Source organism: Lonchura striata, chromosome 17 (assembly GCF_050655825.1).
Source record: "Lonchura striata isolate lonStrDom1 chromosome 17, ASM5065582v1, whole genome shotgun sequence".
In the NCBI taxonomy this organism is placed as follows: Eukaryota; Metazoa; Chordata; class Aves; order Passeriformes; family Estrildidae; genus Lonchura; species Lonchura striata.
Genome location: NC_140719.1, coordinates 3,188,451 through 3,215,662, shown reverse-complemented (window position 1 = coordinate 3,215,662; position 27,212 = coordinate 3,188,451). Strand labels below are relative to the sequence as shown.

The following is a 27,212-nucleotide window of genomic DNA, read 5'->3' as shown; positions in this document are numbered from 1 at the left end:
GCACCCACAGCATACAGGGCTCGACATGCGCCTTACCTGGCCTGGGAGCAGCTCAAAAACCCGAGTTATTGGGCATTTTTACAAATTATTGCTGGCTTTTTTGCAGTTTTGCTTTGGGGTGGGTTTCTGCAGAACGTCACCCCGCAGTTGTGCATGCTGGGTTTGTGGGAGATGACCCTGGCCACAGCAGGGGGTTGGAAAGAGATGGGCTTTAAGGTCCCCTCCAAATCAAACCACTTAGAGATTCCATGAATCTCTTTCTGTTGCCAAAACTGGATTATGGGTTGTTATTATTATGGATTCTGCATGGGAGGAGGATCTGGGTGACTGCTTTTTGCAGGGTGGGAATGAAGTGCCTTTGGATTAAAAAGCCAATTTCTGAAAAAATAACAACCAAAAGCTTTTTGGACAGGCTTTAACAAGTCCCTTTAACAGAAATGTGTTCACATTCTCCTCTCTAATATTACACATTTGATTTTGGAGTGGTAGAAGAGTCTGGCAGCTTCCTGGGTTCCTAATAATGCCTTGTGAGAGTGAACTAAGCTGGATTTACACAAATGCCACGAGTGAGAGGAAAGGGCCTGTCTTCCCATTTCTGTTTATATTCTTCCAAGGCAGGACATGAGCACATTGAACAATCCCCTCAGCCCTTCCCAACCTAACATTTTGAGACCAGACCTTTAATTTTTAAAGAGCACTTTTTCCTTCCTATCAACTCATCAGGCTGTCAGTCACTGCTTGTTCTGCCCTGCCTGGCTCTCCCAGTGACCAGCAACATTCCAGCACCCTGGGGAAATTGCCCAGCTTCTCCCAAGGGCCTGAGCATCTCACAGTTACAGGAGAAAGGAGAACTAAATTTTAGCCTGGAGAAAAGGAAGCCCAGGGAGGACCCTTTTGGTTTCTACTACTCCCTGACAGAAGCATGGAGCCAGGTGGGGGTCAGGCTCTGCTCCCATGTAAGAGGAAGCAGGACAAGAGGAAACAGCCTCAAGTTGTGCCAGGGGAGGTTCAGGTTGGACATCAGGAGGAATGTCTTCCTGGAAAGGGTGGACAGGCTTTGGAAGGGGCTGCCCAGGGAGGTTTGGTGTCCCCATCCCTGGAGGTGTCCAAGAAAGGCCTGGACGTGGCACTGTGGGCTGGTGACAAGGTGGGACTGCGCACAGCTTGGACTTGAAGGATTTTTCCAACCTTGGTGTGAGTCCCCAAGCAGGACCTCGATGGTTTTATCTGCAACTGCCTGACCTTCCTTGCCCTTTCCACCTCCTCCAGTTTAAGGAATTTAAAAATGGAAAAGGTGCCCAGATCCCTGGCAGACCTCAGGGCTGCTTCCCCACCCTGCCTCTCCTCACCTGTCTGTGTGGGCCGTGCTCTGGGCCCCCGTTGGGGGAGGTGGGCCTGCTCTGGTCAGCAGATTTGGGCTGGGCACGGTCCCGGCTGCCGTAGCGGTCGCAGGAGTAGAAGCGCTGCTTTTCGGAGGAGGAGGAGGAGTGCTGCTTCCTCTCCTGGGAGCGGCCACGCTCCTGCTTCTTGTCCTTGGAAGAAGACTCTCCAGACTGGGCTACTGAAAGGAGAACGTTGGGTCACCAGCGTGTGTGGGGTGCGGAGGTCCTTCCACACACATGGGACCCCAAACCCCACCAGAAAAGAGGGGGACAGGGGATGTACACCTCCTCCCTGACCTCTCAGGGACAAATCCTCGTCGGCAAAGCACTCACCAGCTTGTCCATCGGCCAAGTGATGGGCGGCCCTATCCACGGACTTCTGCTTCTTCTCTTTCCGCCGGTGGCAGCGGTGGTGGTGGTGGTGGTGGCCCTGCTCCGGAGGCATCCGCTCCAGGGAATACTCGTAGAGGTGCATGGCGTGAGGGCGCTGCGGGGCCAGCGTGGAGACCGAGCGCTTCATGGGGCTCGTGTCCGGGATGGGCTGCGGGGAACAGGCAGGGACACGGAGCGCCGTGAGGGACGGCCGCGCCCCGCTCGGCGGCCTGGCTCCCAGCATGGAGGGGGTTAAACAGCCAGAGAAAGGGGCAAGGAGGGGAAGGAGAGAAATGGATAATTGGAGACAACCGGAGGATCTGTGGGATGTGGATTGAGTGTGGAATTTGGGGAGTGAATGTGACCTCCGGGTGCCAATCCATGGGGACCACGGGAGCAGAGGCACAGGCAGCACTGCACAGCACACCCAGCGGGGAGCTCAGCAGGGACACGGGGCAGAGCAGCAGCCAAGCACCTCACAAGGGGAGTTCTCCAACACCAGGGGCACCCACAGCTGCTCCAGGGCCTGCATCCCAAAGCAGCTCCAAAGAGGAAAGCAGGTAGCATTGCTGAGCACCACATGGAGGGTGAGAAAAATCAGGAATCGGGAGGAGGTACAGGCCAAGCCACCAGGAAATTCCTTCTATCTCCCTGAAGTGAACACAACTCCCATCAAACATTTAAACCTCTCTTGTCCCACCATCTCTCCCTGAAGCCCTTTGCCAGGGGCAAGAATAGTGTGTACATCCTGCAATGCCACCAGGACATCTCCAGAATGGAATACCTGGGTTTACTATTGCTGTTTTTAAAAGATTTGTGTCCAAACATCTGGGCACTGAGAGCTGTAACAGCATTTCTGGACCTCCTCCCTGTGCCAGTGGCAGCTCCAGACCCTGCTCCCTTCCCTTTAGGTACAAAGATTCTGCAGAACCCCAGACAATGTCCTGCAGGACAGCTCCTCTCACAGCCTCTGCCCTCCCTCTGCCCAGGGATAACGCTCAGAAAACAGGGACAGTTCCCATATTTCCTTCTCTGCTAGCCTCTGGTTGGCTCTGTGTGGAGACAACACCTCATCCAGCCTCTGGATGCTCCCCTGGGTCTGTCACTGCATCCGAGCCACGTGCCAGAGGAGACATCTCAGAGCATGGTGTCCCAGCTCGACAGAGAAATTCAGGATGTTCCCCAGCCCCTCAGCATTACACTTGTTTGAATTCCCAATTCAATAAGTGCCTCCAACACCAACTCTCAGGGAACATTTACTCTACTCACTGTAACCTTTCCTAAGAGCTCTGTATTATTTTTACTGTCTGCTCTCTTTTGTTTGCTTATCCTGAAACCCAGATCTCTGCCTCCCTGTGATATTTACCCAAGGCAAAGCCAACTGTTTCACAGCTCTGCTCATTATTTTGAGTGGAAAAACCACTCTCCCTCCCCTTGAGGGCAGATTATCCTGGTGTGAAGGCACGATCTGGGCAGTTACCCACATTTTGGTGCTTCCCATTGAAGGGCAGCTGGGATCCTGGTGCTGGAAGGTTTATCAGAGGCACAAGGCTGGGATGAGGGAGCCCAGCACAGCTTGTGGTGTGGGCCTGGAAGCACCAATTCCATCAGCAGGACCACGTTAGTGTCACCTCTTGTGGCCCTCACTTGTGTGGGCAAGAAATTATACTCAGGAGCTTCGTATCTGTCCTTGTTCAGTGCTGAGCCTGCAGCTGGGGGAAGGCAGGGGGGGCTGTAAACTGGACAGTCTGGTGGGCAAAAATATGGGAAGTGAAAGTATTTCTCACTAAAAAAACACATCCAGATACCAGATTTTCAAAATCCATAGAGGGGCTGCCAGAAAGAAAGAAAGCAAAAGGGAAAAAAAAAAAACAAAAAAAAAACAAAAACGAAAAACCCACCACCACCAACAAAAAAACTCCACAAAGATTGACAAAAAATGAAGATTCCTTTTTGAGCTTTAGTCCTGCTTCCACGCTTATTCCAGGGCCAGAAGTCCCACTGACACAAATCAGTGGCAAAGCAATCAATCCTTTTTCCATAAATCCTGGCAAGGCTCTTGTTATGGGAGCCACAGGCTCCCAGAAAGCCTCGGGAGACTGCATGCATCCCTGCAGAGAGCTCCTAATTGCTTCTTCATTACCAACCCGACTGTTTTCACTGCCTAAATTCCGGAGCAACGAGGCATGAAAACAAACAAATCAAAATAAAGCAACCCACCCACCCAACCCCTGCTACCAGAGCGAGCAGCGTGCAGAGGGAAAAGGGGGAAGAGACTGTGCCGGAGCGACTCCAGATGAGAGGGGAGAAAAGTCAAGGGTTAAAGGAAGGTTAATTAATTCTTAAGATGAATTTAATAGGATACAATTTAGTGCAAACTACATACTGCCAGGTAACTCCCAGGTGACCGTGCTTTGCTCCTCTGCAAACATTTCGGACAAGGTGAGGGACATTATTGGAAGCAGCCCCACAGTACAGCCAGTGTCAGACATCAGATGTGCAGCAGACACGATGACGACCAGGGAGGGAGGTGATGAGGGCAGGACAGCAACGAGGGAGGGTGGAAACTCAGGAGGAGGGTTTTTTTTAAATAAGTGGAACATAAAAAAACGAGAGGCAAACAGAAAGGAAGGTGTCCAGGAGCAAAAAGCGTTGTAAATAAGAGTTAGAAAGAACTCAAAGTTTGGGGAGGGGCAGAGCAGCACATGAGAGGGAGGGTGGGGGGCGTGGAGGGGGAGACACACACAGAAAGGACATCAGTTATTCACCAAGCTACAACCACTGAACATTGTACTGTTAAATGAGGTTAGATCGGAGATTCCGGGCCTGATTCACAACCAGGTGTGGCACAAGGGGCAGTGACAGCCTGGGGACACAAGCCACGCTTCTGTCAGGGACACTCCTGCACATAAATGAATGCCATGGAGAGGAGCTTCCCAAGGGAAAGCTCTGCCAGCTGCACTGCCAAGGAAGGGAAGAGGTTACCTGTGGTCTAGGATAAAGGACAATTTCTGGGAAGAGCTTTGCTTTGTGGGCTGTTGCTTTTATTAAGCACAGTGAGGAGCACTCCTGATAATTCAGAGAATCCCAAGGGCTCACACAAAGGCTGCAGTTTCTGGAGCCAGGTGGGAAATCCTCTGGCTGGCAAGGGGCACCTCCAGCATTTTGGCACAACAATTCTATCCGTTGGAGCTATTGCTGTGTGTGCACAACACAGGCTTTCACTTTGGGGTGCAGCAGATCCTTCACATTCTGTTTCCCCCAGAAAGCCATGGAAACAGCCCAAGGCCAGGCTGCTCCCTCCTGGCTGTGTGAATCAGGCCCTGGGAATGAGGTAGGACACGAGTGGTGAGATGTTGTGACACAGGAGGCAGGCTGGTGGCTGGGCAGCACTGGGGACAAACAGCAACGAACATGTGAAATGGCCAAAAATGATCTGTGACATCCTACACACACAGCAGTGCCCACAGGTTGCTGTGAAAGTCAACTCCAATGAGGAGATTTCTTTGGAAAATAAGTTAAATAAATCAACAAGGGAAATCCTCAACACAAAATTACTGGCCAAGGTCACAGTACAGGAAAATACAAGGAACACACTCAGTGTCCCAAGCAGCTTCCAGGTAGTCCCTGTGCCTGCTGCATCCAGCTGTGTGTGTCACAGCACATCTGCAGCTTTTTGGAAGGATAGGGCACAGGAACACGGCTTGGCTGGCTGGATAAACAACACAACTAATGGGAAAAAGTGTCTTCCAGGAATACAGCCTGCACATGGCCTTGTCCCCAAAAAGGGACCCAGACACTCTGGGGTGGCCGAGCCAGGGGATATTCCTGGGCTGCTTGGTGCTGCAAGCAGGGAGGAGTAAAACTGGGGACAGTGTTGTGATTGCACAGGATAGCTGCCACACCCTGCAGGGAACCCCAGCCGTTCCTGCAGGGAACCCTGGCCACACCCTGCAGGGAATCCCAGCCACACCCTGCAGGGAATCCCAGCCATTCCTGCAGGGAATCCCAGCCACACCCTGCAGGGAACCCCAGCCTCATCCTGCAGGGAATCCCAGCCATTCCTGCAGGGAATCCCAGCCTCACCCTGCAGGGAATCCCGGCCACACCCTGCAGGGAATCCCAGCCTCACCCTGCAGGGAATCCCAGCCACACCCTGCAGGGAATCCCAGCCATTCCTGCAGGGAATCCCAGCCTCACCCTGCAGGGAATCCCAGCCACACCCTATAGGGAATCCCAGCCTCACCCTGCAGGGAATCCCAGCCTCACCCTGCAGGGAATCCCAGCCACACCCTGCAGGGAATCCCAGCCTCACCCTGCAGGGAATCCCAGCCATTCCTGCAGGAACCCCAGCCATTCCTGCAGGGAATCCCCAGCCATCCCAGCACAAGACCTGGATTCCTGTCTCCACATCTTTTAAAACCAGCATTCCCAACCCATGACAAGCAGAGATGGGAAGCTGAGATTTTGGCCAGCTCTCAGTCTCCCACCATCCAGTCCCCATGGCTCACCTGGGTTTCAGCAGCCAGGCGTGGCATGGAGGCCGCCCTGCCCTGGCTCTCCAGGCCTGGCTGGGGCTCCCCGTTGGCAACTGTGGGGCTGATCTCCTTCATTTCTACCACCTGATCAAAACATGGAATGGTTTCAGTAGCAAGAACAGGAGCATCAGCTTTGAAGCCACCATCAGCTTCTTGAAGTTTGATTTGACTGGGAAGAGATGCTGGCGTGGCAAACAGAGCAACTGAAGAGCTGTGGAGTGTTACAGTAAGGTAGCAAAATTATTTTAAAAAGCTCTATAAAATCAGGCCTCCTCTGGCTGGCCTGTCATTTCTTCTAAGTCAATCCAGCACTGTGCAAGTTCCCATGTGAAAGCAACCCTGGTGTGAGCACTTCATTAGCACAACAATCTATTCCTGGGTGAAAAACATCTTACTCCTGTATAAACTGGTTTTATACTGTTAAATAGAAAAATCAAAATTTATCTCTCACAAACAACTGTCCCTGCATGTACACACCATGGGTTTGAGTGACCAATTAATACAGAATAACAACTTGTTAATGACCAATAAGCAATTGTTAAGAAAGCTGCTGACCAATGGAAGTCCCACATGAGCTCTGTAAAACTGTATAAAAAGGAGTTATGTGAACAAAGAATGGGCTTTTCCACCATGAAGAAAATGGAGTCTGTGTGATTTATTCCCATAGTGGAGTGCCCAGGTTATTCTGTCCTCAGCAAGGACATCCCACAAGCAGTGGGATGAGCTCTTCCACCAGCCAGGAACCCCAGCTGTGACCCTGGAAACCCCTCAGGTCATTCTAACCAGAAACCCCTCACCTGAGCTGGGACAATGGGATTGGGAAATAGGAAGAGAAAGCCTGAGGTAACCTATGGCAACAAGACAGAATTCCAGAAAAAGCATATCCAGATCAGGCTGTGGGAGCTACCAGGTTTGGGGTTTCTCCACAATACTCGAGCAAACAAGAGACACAACAATGCTTGACTCAAGGGACAGATCTGCTAATGCAGGTCCCCCTGTCTTCACCTGGTTTTTCTAAACAGTTTCTGAAACTTCTGAAAATCCACCATGGCTCTGAAGTCTCCTGCATCTCACCCTGTCTTCACCTGCTTTTTCTAAGTATTTTCTAAAATTTCTTAAATTCTACCACACTTCTAAAATCTACTGCATCTCACCTGCTTTTTCTACAGATTTTCTTAACTTTCTGGAGTTTTATAACACCTCTAAAATATCCTGCATTTCACCCCCTCTTCACCTCCTTTTTCTACACATTTTCTTAAATTTGTCAAGTTCTCCCACAGCTCTAAAATCTGCCCCTCTCCCTTCCCACCTCCCCCCAATTTGCTCACCCTCTCAATGGGGATCTCCTCGGAGTGGCCTCGCTCAAAAGCTGGGCTCCTGGTTTCATAAAACACGTCCTGGGTGCGCTGGGTCCCCCAAGAACTGGACTCTTTGATCCCTCCCTCTGGGGGTGGCCTGTCCGAAGAAAAAGAGGGGAAAAGAGTCATCCTTTTGCCAAGAGATGTTTTGCTAAATTTGGCAAACCAAACTTGAACACCTGCTGGGGTTTCACATGTGAAAATCACTTGTAGGATGGGCTGGTGAAGCTCTAAGGTGTCCTGCGTTTTTCTCCTGTAGAACCTGAAGATCCCATGAGAACGAGGAAATCAAACCAACTCTGATTTTTTTTTTTTTCAATAATTAAAAAACTTCTGCCACTTAAATCCTGGTGGACAATGAAGAATTTGGGAGTTCAGGCCAATTTTGTGTGCAGGACCAGCTGGACACTGGTCAAACACCTCAACCATGCTGAAGTCCCTTCAGCTTGAATCTAGTGTTGGTTTCCCCATCAGGATTATTTGGGATGTTTAAACCTCAGCTGTCTGTCACTAAAATTCCACAGTGCTCATCATCCAGAGGAAAATCACCTGGAGAGCAGGAAATGGAGAATTGTCACTGTCACTAGGAGTGTTTGGAAAGCTCTCAATGAAGGCATCATTTTCTGAAATTATGTTGTGGCAAGCACTACAAGCTCAAAGGATGAATTTATTCCCAAGGATCTATGTGGGAATCCAGGGCTTCCCTCTGGCTGCCCTGGCAGGTCTGGGACCCTGGCAGGGGTCAGGAACCCCCCTGGACAGAGCCCCCAGAGACACTGCCTGTGATCTCTGGCCATGGAAAAGAGTTTTCAATCTAACAGGATGAATTACAAGCGCTGAGTGTTTGATATAAGTAATAATTAAGTGTGGCACGGGTGCAAAAGTAAAATTTTAGGATTCTAGATTAGGAGTCCAAAGGGGACAAGATGGAGGAAATTGGGTGTGCCTTGTCCTTTTTCTCCTTCTTCATGCCCTCCATGTTTCACTGTGGTGTTGGCATTTTTCTGTTGGTTCAGGCTGGGGACACACTGTCCAACGTAGGTGACAGATATTGGCACGTTCTTGTAAATCCAGCCCAGGGAGTTTCTGGTATTGAATGTTTGTCACATCCCACTGAGGGCAGAGCCCCACACGCTGCCCTGCAGGACAGAGCTGGGCAGGGCAGCAGAACATGTGAGAGATAAACAGAATAAACAACCTGGAAACCAGCACAGACCAATTATGGCTTCTGCTTTGGCAGCGGGGCAGAAAGATTAAGACTTTTTACAATCTTGGAATCATCAATACCTCAGATTCCAACAGATCTAGAGCCTCCCAGAACTCATTGGAACTGGTTTTTTTGGGTTGTTTTGCAATAGTCCCAAATTCCTGTGAGCCAACTCACCCTGGGAAGCTCTCCAGTGAGGATTCATGAAGGAAACACTGAGATCCCAATGCCACCAGCACCGGGATAACCGCAGTGGGAGCGGAGCCACCCGCGCGAATTGTCCCAGCCGTGGTGGCTTTGGTGCCACCAGAGCAGCAGTGGTGGATGGGTGACCCCAAGGTGGGGTGGCTCTGAGGGGGCTCGGGGATACTCACAAGGCTCCCCCGTTGTTGAGGGAGGCCGAGCTCTTCTGGCGCAGGAAGGCCTTGGCGTTGCTGAAGGCTGCGGGCTGGGTCTGCTCCAGGGTGGCCTTCAAGGGGTGGAAGAGGGACACTGGCCCGGGCTGCCAAGCACAAGGGAGAGGGTCAGAGCTGGGATGGGCTGCAGGGCTTTTCCTACTCCATGAAAAGTCCACCTTGCCACCCTAGGACAGCAGAAAGGCCACACCAGCCTGGGCACAGCGGGGAGAGGCTCTGAGGGACACCTGGTACAAGTCAAGCCCTCCTGCAATCCCCTTTTCCTCTGGATGTTCTCCCAAGTCCTCCTGCAATCCCCTTTCCCTCCAAATGTTCTCCCAAGTCATTCTGCAATCCCCTTTCCCTCTGGATGTTCTCCCAAGTCCTCCTGCAATCCCCTTTCCCCCTGAACGTTCTCCCAAGCCCTGCTGCAATCCCCCTTCCCTCCAAATATTCTCCCAAGTCATCCTGCAATCCCCCTTCCCTCTGGATGCTCTCCCAGCCACCAGAGCAGGGATTTCCCCCGTGGACGTGGCCAGAGGGGCAGTGCAATTCCAGTGGCTCTGGATGGATCTGGTGGGGCCATCCATGTGTGGGACACACCTCCACCCTGCTGGAGACCAGCTGGATGCTCATCCTAAAAACAAGTTGTTTGTCCTACTGGAAGAGATTGGGCTTTCAATGCCAGTTTTGTGGAAATATTTTCTAGAATTTGTAAAAAAACCTGCAAACCTATTAGAGCCAAAACAACTTGGAATAATTTGTATTTTCAAAAATAACTCAAGGCTTCTATAACCAAACTCCCAGCAGCTTCCAATAGTTCTTTGGTCTCCCAAGGAAATCTTTTGGTGTGCTTTAGGCCACTTTTAAACACAGCATTCAGACTTTCAAAGATCAGTTGTCTTTTTTTTTTTTAAAGATATTTCTTTTCAAAAAAGGTAACTGCAACAATTTTTTAAAATGTATTTTTTTAGAGCGACTTTCAGGAGAGGTTTGAGCCAGCACTTTAAAACCCTGCCTGGAAGAGCAGCCAGACCTCCTGGATGAATCCTGCTGGTGATTCTTGTTAAAGCTGCCCAAGAGGGAGGATGGAAAAGCCCCTTTTGTACCTGGCACAGGCCCCCGGGGGGCTGGACTTGCTCCCTGCTGTTCTTGTTCTGCTTGTAGAAGTCAAATATCATCAGGGCTGCATAGACCTTCCCCACAGTCATTTCATCAGCTGCCAGAGCATGGGGAAAACACAGCAGAGCCATTCCAAGGATGAAGACAAGACAGGAAAAAGAAAAAACAGCAAATGGTGAAAAACGAGGAGAGAAAACAACATGAAAATTTTGAGGGGAAAAAAAAGTTATGCATAAAATAAATAATAATAATTATTAAGAAATTGTTTTATTTTATGAATAATATAAATAATAATTATTAATAATAAATTCGTTGCTTTATTAATAAAATTACTTATTAATAATATAAATAATTATTAGTAAAATATTTTATTTTATTAATAATATTAATATTATTATTTTATTAATAAAATAAAATTTTATTTTATGGGAATAACAAGGAAAAACAGACATAGAAAAGTAGGGAAAGAAAAATAAAAACAAAGGAAAGGTTACAACAGATTCTTAAACTCTTTGCCTGATGTTGCCTTGCCTTGCTTTGGTGCTTTCTGTGGAAAACACAGGGATTGTGTAGGAAAAACCAGGCAGGAAAACTCAGTGGCACTGTCAGCATTGCTGAGAGAATTCCTAAATTCATCCCAGACCCCCAGGCAGCCTTTAACAACAAAGCAGCCTTACTCCTGCTTCTCTGAATTGCAGTCAATGGAGTATAATGGGCTAGTAACACTTTTAAGGAATATTTCATTTTTTCCAGATTTTTTTTTCACCCTCAAAGCCATGGGACAGCCCTTCCCTGCCCAGCACTGGAGCACTCACCATGGAGAAAAACTGGAGCAGCAGATATAGAGGAATCAAGAGAGGCATGGAGGGAAAGACTTCAGCAGTCACTACCCACTGATTTCCACCTCCTCAGCTCCCTCATTTTTCTTAATTAACAATGCCTTTATTAGTCTACACTGCTTCTCATTAATCAGGAACCCAGAGCTAATCAAGAGAACAGCAAACTCCCCATTTTCTCAGCACTTTTGCCCAGGACATCACCAAGTAAAACAAACATCTTTAACCCCCAAACACCTCGCATCTGATTGTCTAAGCCCTCAGCAAGCTTTAACTTTTCTTCTCCCATTTTTCTGGAGCTCAAATGGCAGAAATTGCTCTCCCACCCTGCAAGGCACAGACTGGAGGCTGACAGAAATGGGGAAAAGCTCTGGCAGAGAGAGCTTTGGTCTCTTCTGAGCACAGTTTGGGATTTGGGGTTTTCCATGCACAGGGAATCCCTGCAGCACTATGAGGTCCATGCCCAGAGGTGAGCTCAGCTGCCCCATCCCTGTGTGACAGAGCCAGGGCAGCTCTCACCCAGCTGCCTGTGGTGTCTTTGCTGCATCCTCCAGGTGACCCAGATGGGGTTTGGGACAGGGCAGGCAAGGAGGGAAGAACCCAATCTGGGGTTGGAGAGAGCAGATGAGGAGGGAGAAATTTAATCTGGGGTTGGATAGAGCAGATGAGGAGGGAGAAACCTAATATGGGGCTGGATAGAGCAGATGAGGAGGGAGAAACACAATCTGGGGTTGAATAGAGCAGATGAGGAGGGAGAAACCCAGTCTGGGGCTGGATAGAGCAGGCAAGGAGGGAAAAATCCAATCTGGGGTTGGATAGAGCAGATGAGGAGGGACAAACCTAATCTGGGTTGGATAGAGCAGGCAATAAGGGACAAACCTAATCTGGGGTTCCTGGGTGTCTGGATGGACCCAGTGCTTGCAGCACTTACGTTTGTGAGGAGGCACCAGCAAATCCAGAGTCTTCTGCGACAGGTTGGGCCAGACCAGCGAGATCTCCTTCCTCAGCTCAGCATCACACTGGTGCTGCTTCACACCACCTGCAGCCAGGGAGGGACAGGAGAGGAGTGAGCCCCTGTCCTGGAGCACATCCCACTGTTTGCATCCCCTCATCCCGTTCCCTGGGAAGGGTGAGCCAGCACAGCCCTTCCCTGCCCAGGGAATCTGTGAATTCTCCATGACAGAAGTGCAGGAACTCAGCAGGACCGGCCTTGCCTCGCCCTGGGCACCCTGAGCTGGGGTTTAAACATGAGCTCAAACTCATTCCATGCTTAAACCATAGCTGCCTCTTCCTTTGCCCCTTCCCGTGGAGGCAGCAGCACCTCCCAGGTGGGATGCAAAGGGCCTGGACATGAATCACAAAATCCCATAACCACAGATTGGTTTGGCTTGGAAAAGACCTCAAAGATCTTCTAACCCACCCCCTCTGCCATGATCAGGTTCTCCCTCCAATGTCCTGATGGATGACAAACCCTTTGCCACCAGCTCTTCCAAACCCCCAGGCAATGACACAAATTCAGAGTTCTGCCCCAGCGCCTCATCCTAAGGGTAGAGCAGAGCCAAACTCTGCCCCAAGGGCCAAAGCCGGGCCTAAATGCACACGTGGAAAGTGATTAAGGGCTGGGGGAGCCCCAGGCCAGCTCCCAGCTGAATTCCCCACACAGCAGGCAATTAAAGAGTTCATCTGAATGACAGAGATTATTTTCTAAGCGCAGAGTAAGGGAGGAGGCTCTGGGTACTCCGTTACACCGTGGTTTGAACTCCCACACGGGAACTCATTAGGGAGGTTTATTAAGGGCCTGTTAAGTTCACTAAAGACTCAATTAAATGTAGCACATGGAACCTATTCAAAGGGAGCTCATAACAACAAAACAGGTCAGAACCTCACACCCCAGAGCAGAGCTAAACAACAGAAATAATCCAGAGGATCAGCTGAGTTCTCCTCTTGGCTGCCTTCCAGCTTTCAAAAGCATGGGGGGAGCTTTTTCAGTTGAAAAAGGCTGACAGGTAACCAGAAACTGAAAATTAAACAAACTCTCAGCATCCCTATGTAGGAGTTACTCCTCAAACAAGGTGCTGGCTCTTAAAAATCACAGCAAGTCCTAAAAGCATCTGTAGGAATGAATGGTCAATCCTTGTCTTGATCCCACTCCTCTGGGGAGCACCTCAAAATGTTGTCTTCTTCCAGCAATGCCTGCCCAGAGCATGGCAGGTAAAGTTTAAGCGGCACAGGAGGGAGAAGAGTAACTCAGATGTTTGTGCTGGCCTAAAACCGCTCAGGAAAGCCCAGCAGCCCAGCCCTGCCTCGCTCCCTGCTCCTGTTGACTTTGAAATTGGGTGTCAGGGTGCTCAGGCCAGGCACCCCAGGCAGGCTGATGAGATGGGGCAACGACCCAGAGAAAAGGCCGATGCATTTTGTTACACTGCAAAGGTTAATTGGGAGGCGAGGGAACGCCTGATTAACCACTCCATAATTACATTTTATCTCAAGGTGGAATGTGCTGCAGGGCACCTGGAGTTCCTTCCTTGCTGCCAGCACAGAGCGGGGCTGGAACAGCTCAGAACGGAGGTGTGGAAGCTCATTTCTGATTAAGAGCAAGGAGGACACATCCTGGGCTTCCCCTCGTAGGGTTCTCAGCTGGAGTGGGCAAAAATTCCCACATTTCACTGCCAGGGATGCTCAGGACCCCTCTGTCCTCTTCCCAAGCTCCCCTGTCCTCAGGTGTTGGCACGGGAAGATGGGATTCCCACCTGGGGCAAATTCCATGGTTTTGGGAGGAAACCAAGCCCACAGATTTCACTGAATACTCTGAGCTGGATGGGACCCACAAGGATTAAGTCAAGTTCTTCAGTGAATGGCTCATCCAGGGATAAATCTGTGTCCTTGGTGTTCCTGGCACCTTGCTGTGACCAACCAGGCCCATCTCAAGGTCAGGAGCTGGGCTGTGAGCCCATGTGCTCTGAGAAAACTCTTAATTTTCTCCTGGTTTTCTGGAGCTCAGATGGCAGCAAATGCTCTCCCATCCTACAAGGCACAGGCTGGAGGCTGGGAAAAGCTCTGGAAGAGGCCAGGGAGGGGACTGGTCTCTTATTGGTGCTGTTTTGGGGTTTTTTCCACATACAGGAAACCTGCAGCATTGTGAAATCCACACCTAGAGGAGACTTCAGCTTCCCTCATCCCTGTGGGACCGTGCCACAGTCACAGAGGATTCCACAGAGCTGAGCTGCCCTTGGTGTGTTTGCTGCATCCTCCAGGTGACCCAGCCACCCCTCAGCCTCCCCTCCCTGTCACCTGAGGCCAGTTTGATCTCCAGGTGACCCAGCCACCCCATCCCTGTCACCTGAGGCCAGTTTGATCTCCAGGTGACCCAGCCACCCCATCCCTCTCACCTGAGGCCAGTTTGATCTCCAGGTGACCCAGCCACCCCGTCCCTGTCACCTGAGGCCAGTTTGATCTCCAGGTGACCCAGCCACCCCATCCCTGTCACCTGAGGCCAGTTTGATCTCCAGGTGACCCAGCCACCCCGTCCCTCTCACCTGAGGCCAGTTTGATCTCCAGGTGACCCAGCCACCCCGTCCCTCTCACCTGAGGCCAGTTTGATCTCCAGGTGACCCAGCCACCCCGTCCCTGTCGCCTGAGGCCAGTTTGATCTCCAGGTGACCCAGCCACCCCGTCCCTCTCACCTGAGGCCAGTTTGATCTCCAGGTGACCCAGCCACCCCATCCCTGTCACCTGAGGCCAGTTTGATCTCCAGGTGACCCAGCCACCCCGTCCCTGTCACCTGAGGCCAGTTTGATCTCCAGGTGACCCAGCCACCCCGTCCCTCTCACCTGAGGCCAGTTTGATCTCCAGGGCCGTGCGGATCAGGGCCATCAGCGTGGAGGTGAAGTGCACAGTTAAATCCTCGGGGGAGATGGGCATGTTCATCCTCACCAGGCGCTGGGGACAGACAGGACTGGCTGTGAGTGGGGGCCAGGACTCCTCCCCCCACCCTGAACCCACTCTGAACCCCCCAGATACAAACAGGAAGGAACTTCTTGTGTGCTGAGCTGAAATTCTTCTGCACAAGGATGCCAGCTCCTGTCCAGGAGCAGGTTTGGGGTGGAACTTCAGAGGTTTAATGAGTGATTTGCCAGCACTGCCCTGCAATCCTACAGAGCTCCCCCAAAAGAAGCCAGGTGGGAGGCTCTCATCCCATTTCCTGAGTGTCTCCAGTGGTGTCTGCACCACCCAGGCTGTTGGAACCCTGGTCACTGAGAATTTCAGACTTTCTGGCACTGACTCCCAGGAGAACACTGCATTGACCTGAGGCCGTGGGGAAGATTCCAGAATGGAATGACAGAACTGGGATTGTGGGGGTGGAGTTTGGATAGAAGTGTGTGATACCACAGGGTGTAAAACTCAGAGTTTAAGGGTTTAGATAGTAACAGATATATAAAGAAAGATGGAGGTTTTAGGGCAGAGGCTGCTGCTTCTTCTTCTTCACTTTCTTCTTCACCTTCTTCTTCACAGGTTTTGGTGGTTTTGTGTAATTGGATAGAAAAATCCACATTGAGGGCATGGGTGGTTGGTTATTGGGTTAAAAGTAAAAATAATTTAGGTGTCATTGCTTAATTGCTTAGTTTATCCTTAAAAGGTCTTACAGAGAGAGATGGGGCTCCATTTTTTTAGTTTGTTAGAGTGAAGTGCTGTAGAACTCATGGTCTGTGAGACTGTAACATAGATAAGAACTCATAAATATCTGAGTCCCAACAAGAAACATCTTCTGATTTAATCCTGACCCTGGCAGAAAGGAAGCAAAAGAATCAGCACCAGACACGTGCCAAAGCAGCATGGTGAGGAGATAAAAATCATAAATCCACCTTCTCCACCCTTCCCTACACCAGCTGGCCTCGCTACATCCTTCACCTAAATCCCAAAATGGGACAAAATGGGGTCTGGCACCACTGATGAATGGATGATGGAAAGTTTGCATCTGCCACCCGAGGCTGCAGCTCCACCCGGAGTGTGGCTGTGCCCCTGCCAGCTGTCCCTGCTGGGAGCAGGACGTGAGGAAGGCACTCCCAGTGACAATGACAGGGTGAGGGCTCTGTGCAGGAGCTCTGCTGTCCCTGCAGGGGCTGGGATGGTGTATTTTGGTCCCAGCCTGAAGCTGCTGAGCCCTAGAATGTGGCTCAAGCTGTGGAATGGTTGGGGACAGGTAAAGGTGACAATGTCCTTCCTGCTGGGGACACCTGGATTCTGGATCCTGTCTCCTTCCCTTCAAGTCACTGAGCTGCACAGTCCCTCCACACCTTCCCAGAGAGGAGAGGCTGGATTAACATGGCCAGGTCTGTAATTCCCACCCTGTTCTTCCAATCCAAACATGGAACCACCCCTCAGGATCAGTATTTTCCACGATCTTCAGAGCTGGGAGCGACTCATTCCCCATCACCAGCACCTCTGGCAGGGCAAACCCACCATTCTCCTGAGCAGGAAGCACCTGAAATTGCTTTGGAAAGCTTTGACCTGCTTGCAGCAGAGCAGCTCCATGCCCCAAGCCTTGCTGATAACCTCAGCACACATTTAAAGGATGGAATTCTCCTCCTTCAGCAGCCTGATGACTCCTCAGCTTTCAGGAGCTGCTTGAAAACATCCCTGTCTGGATCTGTATCAGACAAACCTCAGGGTTTCTCTTCTCCAGAGGGATTTGCAGCCCAGTGAAGTCACTGGGTGTTGATCTGCCTGAGCACAGCCTCAAAAACACAGAGGCAGCTTGGCCTGGACCCCTTGCTGGGAGAGATTCCATCCCTTCTGAAAGCTGCTTGGGCTGTTATTTCCATCCTCTCTCTGCCCAGAAACCTGCTCTTTGTTAAACAACAGCTCCTAAAGGCTGCCAGAGATGCCAGCTGCACTCACCCCAGGGCTCTGGGCACTGCAGCAGTGGGCACAAGCCTGGCACTGTTGTCAGAGATGCAGATTTTGCTCTGAAACTCCTCTGCTGATGGACATTTTCCTGCTGGGGAAGGCAGCGAGGTGCAGGTGAGAGCAGGGACCTGCTGGAGCCTCAGGCGAGGCGAGAGGCTCAGGGGGAGCCCCGAGTGCTGCTCCTGGGTTTTCCCCAAACCAAGCCCTGGCTGGGGCACAAAGACTTGGCCAAGTTTTCCTTCTCTGGGATAAACTTCCAGCTGTGAGAAACTTCCAACTTCTTCCACTTCCCACCTCCAACTTCCCACTTCCAACTTCCACAATGTATGGACTGAGCTTCCTTGGAATCCCAGACTGCTTCAAGTTGGAAAAGACCTCAAATCATCCCATCCCACCCCCCGCCATGGGCAGGGACCTTTCCCTAGCCCAGGTTGCTCCAAGCTCCATCCAACCCGGCCCTGGACACTTCCATGCCCTCAGGGAGGGCAGACCCCAACCCTGGCACCTTCTGCCAGCCAAGGAGACAATTTCCCCCCCAAGGGGACACTTGTAGGTGTTGATATGAACAGACAAAGGGCACAAAGTGCTGGTCCAGTGTAAAATCTGCTCAGAGGAGCTGAAATCTCCTTGTTTACCTATTTACACATTTTCAGATCTCACTGCACCCTGCAGGGACAAGAGACCACTGTAATAATGTCCCTGTCACCTGAAGTCTGGGACAAACCATTGTGATCTCCCTCACAGCAGGCCCAGAGCTTATCCTGTGTCTGCCCAGCCCCAGAAACAGGGAAACCAAAGTCCAGCCTCTCTCTCAGTGACAGTATCAAGTGCTGGCAACACCACCGGGTTTTTTTCTGTTCGTTCATGTCAAATGAAATGGGATTTCATTCCAATTCTGCCCTCAGCACACAAAAAGCTGCAAAAAAAAAACATCAATGAGAGCCCACAGTTAACAATCACAGTCCCAGAATCCCACTGGAGTGGGAGAGGTAAGGGATGCAGAGAGAAGATGCATGCAAGTGAAGAACAGGCAAACGAGGAACAATTCCCCACAGGAGAGCTCTATCCTCCCAAAAAACCACCACCAAAAACCACTTGGTGACTGGCACATCCCAGGTCTCCCCAGCTGATTTCCCAGGTGAATTCCCAAAGGATACGGATGCAGAACACAGGCCACCCACAGCTGTATGAGCAGTGCTCTCCTCCTCAATTTTAGCCAGGGACAGAGGATTTAGACAAGATTTTCCCAGGGGATTCCCACTTTTTGAAATCTGGCTGAGCAAACCCCACATTTTGCTGCAAACAGGCACCTGGAAGAGGCTCTCCCTACCCCACATCCTTCTCTCCTCCCTGCATTTCCCTCTGCACTGCCTTTTTGTCCATCCCAGTATCCAAACTGGTCAAGCAGGTAACTCAGACACCTCCAGGCCATGGGAATTCCCAATGTGAGAACCCAGCAAGGAGCAGAAAGTGGGGGTTGAGTTGCTCTTCCATCAGGGATGGGCAGCACTGGAGAGGGAAGCTGGGATGGGAGTCTGTGTCCCCTCAGGGTGCCAAGTTTGGATTCACCTCCCTTTGGACAGCACTTGAGGAGTTCTTGCCCTGCAGGTTGTACCTTCCAACTGCCCATTTCTTGGCCAAAAAAAAAAAAAAAAAAAAAAGCCATAAAATAAGATAGAAATGCCTCAGAACCTGCAGCAGCCAAAGCCAACAGACCTCAGCTAAAACCACCCGAGATCCTCCCAAACACAGGGAAAATTCCTGCCCTGGAAGCCCCTGGCTTGAGAAAATCTCTTTTTAAAATGAATATCTGGCATGTCTGGAGAGCTCCTGCTGAGGATGGAGCAGTTGGAAGAAAGGAATTGATTCAGCTTGGATCCAAAATAGCTCTGCCACCACAGCTGGGTGCTGAGGCAGGGCTGGGTGAGCCACTGCTCACCCCACATCCCAAATCAATGCCCCAAATCACCGTGGGCACCCAGAGGAGCCAGGACTCGGCCAGACATGGGCACAGCCAGGAGGGATTTGATCCTTGAGCGTTGCCTGGTGTGTTTTCCCAATGCTAAAAATGCAGCCAAAAGGCTGAAACTGCAAACAAAAGTTATATTAACTTTTTTCAACATTACAAAATAACCTTATACATAAAAATATCTCCTTGTGCAGACTGAAATTTCAAGCCTTTCCAGGCTATTTTCTAATTTTATCTGAATTGAATTCCCCTCCATTTCTAGAAGATCCATTTAAAAGGAATCCAATTGAAATTGGCAACATTTTTCAAAGTCAAAATATTCTGCTTGACCCAAAATTTCTCCTTGAAAAACTTAATCAAGAACTTTTGATTTTCATCTTGAACCAGGCTAGAAGAGGAAACCTCAAATTTTCTCAAAGACTTAGGGATAAGAATATACGTTTTTAAAAAAATGGAACAAGTTGCTTAGAGTGTACTCAGTTTTTAAAAAATGAACTTTTCCCCAATTTTTTGCTGTTTCTTCTGCCTGAATTTGTGCTTCAAGGCTGTGTCAGAACTGCAGCTCATGGTTTGAAACAGGATGAAAAAATTTGAGAGGGAAAGGGGTGAGGGGAAGGGAAAAGAGTCAGGAGGAGGGAAAAAGGGGGAAAAGATGGGAAAAAGTGGGGGAAAAGAAAGAACCAACGAAAAAAACCCCAACAAAACCAAAAATAACAGAATCAAAACAAACATAAAAAAAATCCCAACTCTAATTTGGATCATTTCCCATCTTTCTGGAACCCAGAAGGAAATTTTAGGAGCCTGCTGCTCCTTCCTTGCACTGATAAAGAATGTGCATCACTTGGGAATCTGCAGCCACAACGCGGGTGAATTGATGATGGGCAGCAGGGAAAAAAAAGTGGAAAAACCCGGGTGAATTAATGATGGGCAGCAGGAAAAAAAGATGGAATCGCCTCCCAGTAGCCCTGAGCTGCCGGGAGAGGAATTCCCAGCCGCGGTGCTCCGCCAGCAGCAGGTGGAGTCCCCGCTCCGCTCTCCCGGCCGCACGGGGGGATCCCTCCCGCAGCCCCCCGATTTAATTAGGCGGATTTGGGCTCGTTAATGCTTCTGCAGGAGAGGGCCCCAGAGGCAGGAGCGGCGCCGCGGTCTCCGGAGCCTGCTAATTAACGCTGATAACGAGCGGCTGATTAGAGACGGGGTCGGGAGGCAGCGCTCGGTGCGCGGGGTCCGGGCGCGGGCAGGAGGCGGCACCGGCGCTGTTTAATTGCCAATTAACAAAGGCAGCGCTAACGAGGAATCACATCTCTGTGACAGGAATAAATTCCCGTTCAGCTTTGCTCGGGAGCTGCTCGGACAATGGACCCAAAGGCAGGGAAAGCGTTGGAGGAATAATGGGAAAATTCATCCCTGGATCCAAGGTGTCTTGCTGGATTCCAGCCTGAGCCAGCAAAGGTTATAAGACCCTAAATCCTCTTCCCTGGCACATTTATCCAGAGGCAGCAGGAAGGGGAGCACACAGTGCCTGGAAAACTACTGGCACCCCGACAGATTTGAATTATTAAGAGCACCCCATCAGCCTCTGGGACAGGAGCTGCTCTGGGAATGATCCCCAGACAGGAATAAATTTGGGACAGTGGAGCGCTGCTGTGGGAAATGAGGTCGAGTTCGATGAATAAATTATTTGCTATGAATAATTCACCCCGACCTAGTTGGAATGATTCGACTCTGGTTTAGTTCTGCTGGCTCTCCATGGCTTTCATCCCTCTCGCTGCATCCTGCTGGAGCAGCCCAGCTCTGAGATCATCCCAGGAATCACAGAATCCTGGGGTGGTTTGGGTTGGAAGGGACCTCAAAGCTCATCCACTTCCACCCTCTGCCATGGGCAAGAACAGTGAGCAAATCCTAAGACAGCAGAGTGAAATCAAAGAGGTTTTCTTCCCCTTTTTCATTTGATGGGATAGAAAAGACTAAAATTCCTGGAATCACAGAATCATGTAGGATGGAGAAGACCTCCAAGATCATCGAGTCCACTGATCCAGCACTGCAAGGCCACTCTGACCCATGTCCCCAAGTGCCACATCCATTTCTGTATGGTTTTAAATCCCTCCAGCAGTGGTGATTCCACCACTGCCCTGGCAGCCTCTTCCAGGGCCTGAAAACTCTATGTGAAAACTCTTTGTGAAGAAATTCCTCCTGCTGTCCACCCTGAGCCTGCCCTGGCCCAGCCTGAGCTGTTCCCTCTCCTCCTGTCCCTGTTCCTGGAGCAGAGCCCGACCCCCCGGCTGTCCCCTCCTGTCAGGAGCTGTGCAGAGCCACAAGGTCCCCCTGAGCCTCCTTTTCTCCAGGCTGAGCCCCTTCCCAGCTCCCTCAGGAATTCTCCAGCCCCTTCCCAGCTCCCTCAGCCTCTCCTGGGGCTCCAGCCCCTTCCCAGCTCCGTTCCCTTCCCTGGACACGCTCCAGCCCCTCCATGCCCTACTCACTGCGGGTGGCCCAGAACTGATCACAGGAATTTGGGGGTTCCAGCCTCCTCCCCCAGCCCGGGGCAGGATAGAGCTCCCTGATGCCCGAGGATCCCATGCACCTCGGGGGAGCAGCAAAGCCACGCACACGGAACTGCAGAGGCTGGTCGGGCTGACCAAGGAGAACAGTTGAGAAAGGGGAACCAGAAAACAGCAGAAAGGAAGGACAGCAGCCAAGGAGGCTGCAAAGAAGGGAAAAATCCAAACAAAAACCAGTGTGGACGTACTGAGAAGGCAACAAAGGCGTGGGGAAAACACACAAAACCTCTGACGAGGACTGGGGAAAGTAGACATGGAAAGAAAAAGGGGGGATATGTGGGGCAAAAGAGCTTTTGCTGGACAGAATAGTCAGGGGTTTTAAAAACCAGAGGGAGAGGGTGAAAATAGGGCAGAGACGAAGCCCTGGCTGCTGTTGGCACTGACTGAGCTACACCTGCAGGAGCAGGGGGTCGAGGTCCCTCTCCAGGCTCTGGGGAGGCGTCAGTGCCCAGGGGGATTCCAGTGTCCTCCTGAGTCTCTCATCCACTTGGGAGTGGCTGTCACACGAGTGGCACCACGGGGGACACCTGGCAGGAGCAGGGCAGGGGGTGCCACATCCCACCACAGTCATGGGGGATGCCAGCACCAACCCATGGATGTGCTGCATGGAGAAGTGCAGGAGGGAAGGAGCAAAAACCAGTCCTACCCCATGAGGGGTTAATTTTATCAGCAATAACTGGGTGAGAGATCAGCCCAAAGTGCAGCTTTAATCCATGGGGGAAATCCTGATCTTGTCTTAAATCCGTATTTTGTAGTTCAGGGCTCTGTGATAAGGGGGAAGATGAATGTGATCATCTCCAAACTCAGAGAAATCTGATGTTCATCCCACTGGAGCTGTTTGAACCCGCCTGTGCTTGTGACACACAGACACAATCCAGAGGTTTCTTCTGAGATGGGGAAAAATTAATGATATCTTTAAAAATCAGGAGTCTGGGTTATAAAAAGAAGCCATTCCTATGTACCCTGGTTCTGTGGGTTTGTCCTGTAGGGACAGATAAATCAAAGGAGATCTCAGGAAATCCTCAGGCTGAAGAAATGCCTGTGGGCACAAAGTCCTCTATGAAAACCAGCCCAAAATCTTATTTTAAATGCCTATTTTAACACATGTTCTCTTTTCCCCTTTTGTTTTCTTCGTTTTTGAATTCTACAAGATTTAGTGGAAAAAAATTGTTTTATCCTTTTGGTACAGCCCCAGAGCAGATCTGGTTGCCCACCTACAAACACCTCCTTTCAGCAGGACACAGCTCTCCTAAACCAATGGAAACTCACAGGTGGCAAATCCTTGGATTTCTGTGGATAATTGGTGTCTAAAATAGCTGAGACCTGGAATTTTGATCTAGTTGGGTTCCTCAAGCTCAGTTAGGGTGGCCAGAAACAAATCAAATACAGCAAAGCCACCTAAGTGGAGAGATTTAAGGTTATGTTTTGTTTTCCTTTTATTTTAAATTCTGGCACACTGAGGAAGGATCTTGTAGGAAGATTTATCTGAATTTCTTCTTGCCTGAATAAATCGGCCTCAGGTTTGGGTTTAGCCTGAGCCTCTTCACAAAAATCTTGTGTTTATTTGGTCTCAGTGGAAAGTCCCTCAGTACAGGAGGGGATGTTGTGATGTGGATCCACTGGACTGAGTTTTGGTGTTTGGGAGTGCCTGGAGTGACACCAGCAGCCAAAAATTCCTGCTGGGTTTGATGGATCCTCAACCACACCAATGAGAAATGGTTCTGAGCAACCTCTCCCTCTAAACTGTGAGGTTCAGTGGTGAAACTTCCAAGGAATAGCCTTGAAATGGAAGTTTCCAAGCACCCTGAGAGTTTTTGGGAGGGCAGCCTGGGTCTGCTCCATTTCCATCTGAATTTCCACCCAGGCAGGAGCCTTTGGGATAGATTTCATCAGGCAGGATTTGGGATAGAATTCATTCTGGTGGCTCAATTAAAAAGTTTTGCCAAATCAGCAATAAGCTGGAGTGATTTCTCCATCTCCCTGTCCTAAATGTTTTCTGTTAAAACAAAGTAATTTCTTCCACGGGGGTGTTTAAGAAGCCCTTCTGGTGTAGTCTCTGTTTAATTCCTTGCTCACTCCTACAGTACTGCCTACTCTAATGACTCCAATCTAATTAAGAGGAGGAAAAAACAACATTCTACTGAAGGGTTAGTGAGACAAAGAGCCCCAGGAAGAAAACTGGGGATCTAATTGGGGGTAATTTGCTTATTAGCATGGTCCCTCCCCAAATTAACCTAAATGGAAGCAGAATGAGAGGAAAGAGAAACACTGATATAGGGAGAGAGCAAAGACAGAAAGACAAATTGATGTGCCAGAGTTTCAAAGACAGGAAAAAAAGTTACCCAAAAAAAAAAAATATATATATATAAAAATGAAAAAGAAAAAAAAAAATCAGAAGATCCAAAATCTCGCTTAGAAAGCAGAGAAAGCACCAGAAAAGTCCAGAAGAACAACACCAATGCCACAGAAACCCCACTTCAGCCATGGCACAGAAAGCTGGTGGTTGGGCTGGAGCTCCTGGGGAGGTTTTCTACCTTATAGGCAACACGAGCTGGGCATTTCTTCCCAAGGCCTAGAGGTGGGGACATGTGTCTCAGCATCTCATACATGTCTGTGTAACTGATGCGCCCGCTGGGACCACAGGGATGAGGCAAAAGCACCAGGACACAGAAATCCCATCGGATTGAGGCGGGGAACATGGGGAAGGGGTTGGGGGGAAGGGCAACACAATGGAGCAAATGAAAAGGAGGAGAGAGAGAGAGAAGGGAAAGCAGACAAGAAAACAGAGATCTGGTTAATCAGATTTCTCCAGGAAACAAAACCAAACTCAAGAAGGGCAGGAGAAAGAAGGCTCCGCTTCCGTTGCTGTTTCGGCGCCCAACGTCTCCTCCTCCTGCAGGGGTGGCCCGTGGTGGCCCTGGGAATGATTGATGTCCCCTGGGGAATGCCTGATGTCCCCCGGGGGAGAAGGGGTGGCAGGGCTGGGTTTGGCTGGGGTGGGGGATGAAGGTCCCCATCAGCCCCCAAACCAGTCAGGTCACCATGCCAGGGAGAGCTGGGGGCAGAGTTATGGGACAGGGCTGGGGGAACACAGCCCAGCTTTCCTTCCAGGAAGCAGCACTTTGGGTTTGGGTGATGGCATGAGGGAGAAGTCAATCGTGGGGTGTTTTCTGAGAGATGGACTGGGACTACTCCCACTCCCAGCTGAGGTTGGGATTCTGCAAATTCCTGATCCAGCAAAAGCAGAGCCCAGCTTTTGCCTTGGCAGGAGGTGGGAAGGGAACCTGCTCCTCCCACACTTTTGGTGGCGCTTGTTTTTCACCAAGACAGCCTCAGCTGGGAATTGCAGAAAATTTGGGAAAAGTCCCTCAGAGCAGCCAATGCTGAGGGCATCTCCCTTCAGCACATGGTGGTGGTGGTGGATGAATCCTGGCTCGAAAAACAAGGGGTGCAAAACAGCAGGAAATTCCTGCTTCACCTTTTTGTGCCTGTTGGAACTGGGAGCAGATCTGTGCCAATCTCCTTTTGTTTTCCCAGCGAGCTGCCTGCTTATATAGTGTGCAAACCTCTGCTGCCTGGCATCTGAGGAGACCCAGAGATGTTATTAATTAAAGTTATCATCTCTAGACCAGCAGGGAAAACCTAAGCACCCACTTAAACCCCCCTTTCTGAGCAGGAACCTTCCCACCAGCCCAAAGCCCTGACATAGGTCTCAGTTCCTGTGTAAAGCTTTGATGGAGGAGGGGGAGGAGGAGGAAAGAACTCACCCAAGCCAAACCATCTACTGCTGACCCTGGTAACTGCTGAGATAAAATCCCACCCACCTCCCCGAGCCCAGAGCTGAGTTAGAGGCTGCTGAGAGACACCGATGGGAACTGGAGCCAGTGTCCTCCAGGCTGGGGAGTGGGGTCTCCTCTTCCTCTGCAGAACTTCTGAGCTCTTAACCCTCAGTCAGGTGTGGGAAACACCTGGGCTGGAGTGGAGAAGAAGAGGAAGCTCTGGGCTGGCTGCTTCCAGCCTTCTCCTTCATCTTCTGTTTTCCAGTAAATTCCCTGCCTGGAACTGGGTCCCCCCTGCTGCCCATCCTATGCTGATTTCTCAGCAAGATCTGTCTCAGATTCCCCACCTGGGCTCCCAAGTACAGTGAACTCTCCCTGTGCCATGAGCAGGAGCTTTCCCTGGGTGTCCACCACAGCTTAGAGACACCATTTAACCCCCAGGCCATCTCTGGCTCTGGCACTATGGAAAGCTCATCCCTCATCATCTCTGGCCAGATCCAATGGTTTTCCAGCTCAGGAAAGGACAAGTCGATCACTCAACAATGCTACAAAGCCAAACCAAACTTGCTGCTCCCTGGAAGCCTTGGGATGCCATTTCTCTGGAATATATTGAAGTGCTGGAATAATTTTCCCCAGGACTTCCAACCTGGAGCTGGCAGGATGGAAGCTGGAGGGTTCCTGTCCCATAAAACTGTCCCCAGGCAGCTGGAGTGTGGGAGGAGACAGGGAAGGGATGCATGGAGGAAAAAGGAGGCAGTCAGTCAATCATTCCTCTTTTCAGGCGAGGGATTGGTTACGGTACAGTTTCTTTTCTCTACTGGTTGCATTTGCACTCAGGGGAGGGAAGAAAGGATAAAAAGAAACAGAACCAGGACTAGAGATGCTGGAGGGATCTCTGAAATTCCAAACCTTGTAAGCCACCCTATGAGGGCACTTCTTTCCTAAGCCCAGGGGTGGAGCAATTACACGTAACAAATTGTACATATCCTTATAATGAATGCGGCAACTGGAAAGGAAACACCAGAGGTTATGACAGCAAAATCCAACAGGAATCAGCTTTTCCACAGGCAAACAGGGAGAAATCAGCTTTTCCACAGGCAAACAGGGAAGAATCAGCTTTTCCACAGGCCAATGGGACAAGCTGGAAGGGCAAAACACGCTGGAAAGAAAGGTTAGTCTGGAAAGGAAGGAGCCACTTTAACACAGAGAGAACTTCCAACTGCTCACCCAACCTTATCTCCTTGGATTTTCCTCTGGGAAATCCTCATGCCATGTGCAAAGCTTCCCAAATATTTGGTTTCCCTTCCCACTCATGTTTTAATTCCCTGTGCCTGAGCATCAGCCTCCAGACTCTGCTGCCCAACACCCGGAGCCTGCAGGCCACAAAGAGCCTTCAGTGGATAATTCCTGGGATTTTATTACAGCTCTTCAACAGATTCTTGCCAGGATTCAAATTAGCTGCTTTAAAACCTTGGGAACCTCTCCCTGCCACTGGCACCTCCTACATAACCCCAGCAGGGCCATTCCTGGGCAATGAGGAATTTGCTGGGAGAGCAGAAAGTGTCACCTCCAGAGCCGTGCTGGGCATTGGCACTGGGAAAATGCAGCTTTCCATAGCAAAAGGAGAAATCAGACACCTCCTGGAAGCTTTATGGTCACTCTCATTAACTCCCCACAATAATTTCAGCTAATTAAACAGCAGGATTATATTTCTCAATCTTTTTTTGTACAACCAACTCATAGATGAGAAGAGCCAAACTTCAAAATTACCTCTGAAAAAAACTGGGAT

General features: G+C 50.3%; 1 protein-coding gene across 11 annotated transcripts in view; it reads right to left on the bottom strand.

Annotated features, from left to right (window-relative positions):
• CACNA1B (calcium voltage-gated channel subunit alpha1 B) overlaps positions 1-27,212 on the bottom strand; it is a 313,565-nt gene that overhangs the window by 3,255 nt on the left and 283,098 nt on the right. For 8 of the 11 annotated variants that reach the window (XM_085593746.1, XM_085593747.1, XM_085593752.1 and 5 more), the window contains 10 exons: positions 24,179-24,275; positions 15,041-15,149; positions 12,142-12,249; positions 10,362-10,471; positions 9,232-9,359; positions 7,621-7,747; positions 6,266-6,376; positions 4,141-4,176; positions 1,716-1,923; positions 1,350-1,561 (listed from right to left, as the gene is read on the bottom strand). In XM_085593746.1, the coding sequence (XP_085449872.1) occupies positions 1,350-1,561; positions 1,716-1,923; positions 4,141-4,176; positions 6,266-6,376; positions 7,621-7,747; positions 9,232-9,359; positions 10,362-10,471; positions 12,142-12,249; positions 15,041-15,149; positions 24,179-24,275 (1,246 nt within the window). The remainder of the gene's footprint in view (positions 1-1,349; positions 1,562-1,715; positions 1,924-4,140; positions 4,177-6,265; positions 6,377-7,620; positions 7,748-9,231; positions 9,360-10,361; positions 10,472-12,141; positions 12,250-15,040; positions 15,150-24,178; positions 24,276-27,212) is intronic. The other 3 variants (XM_085593748.1, XM_085593750.1, XM_085593751.1) reach the window with 3 other exon arrangements.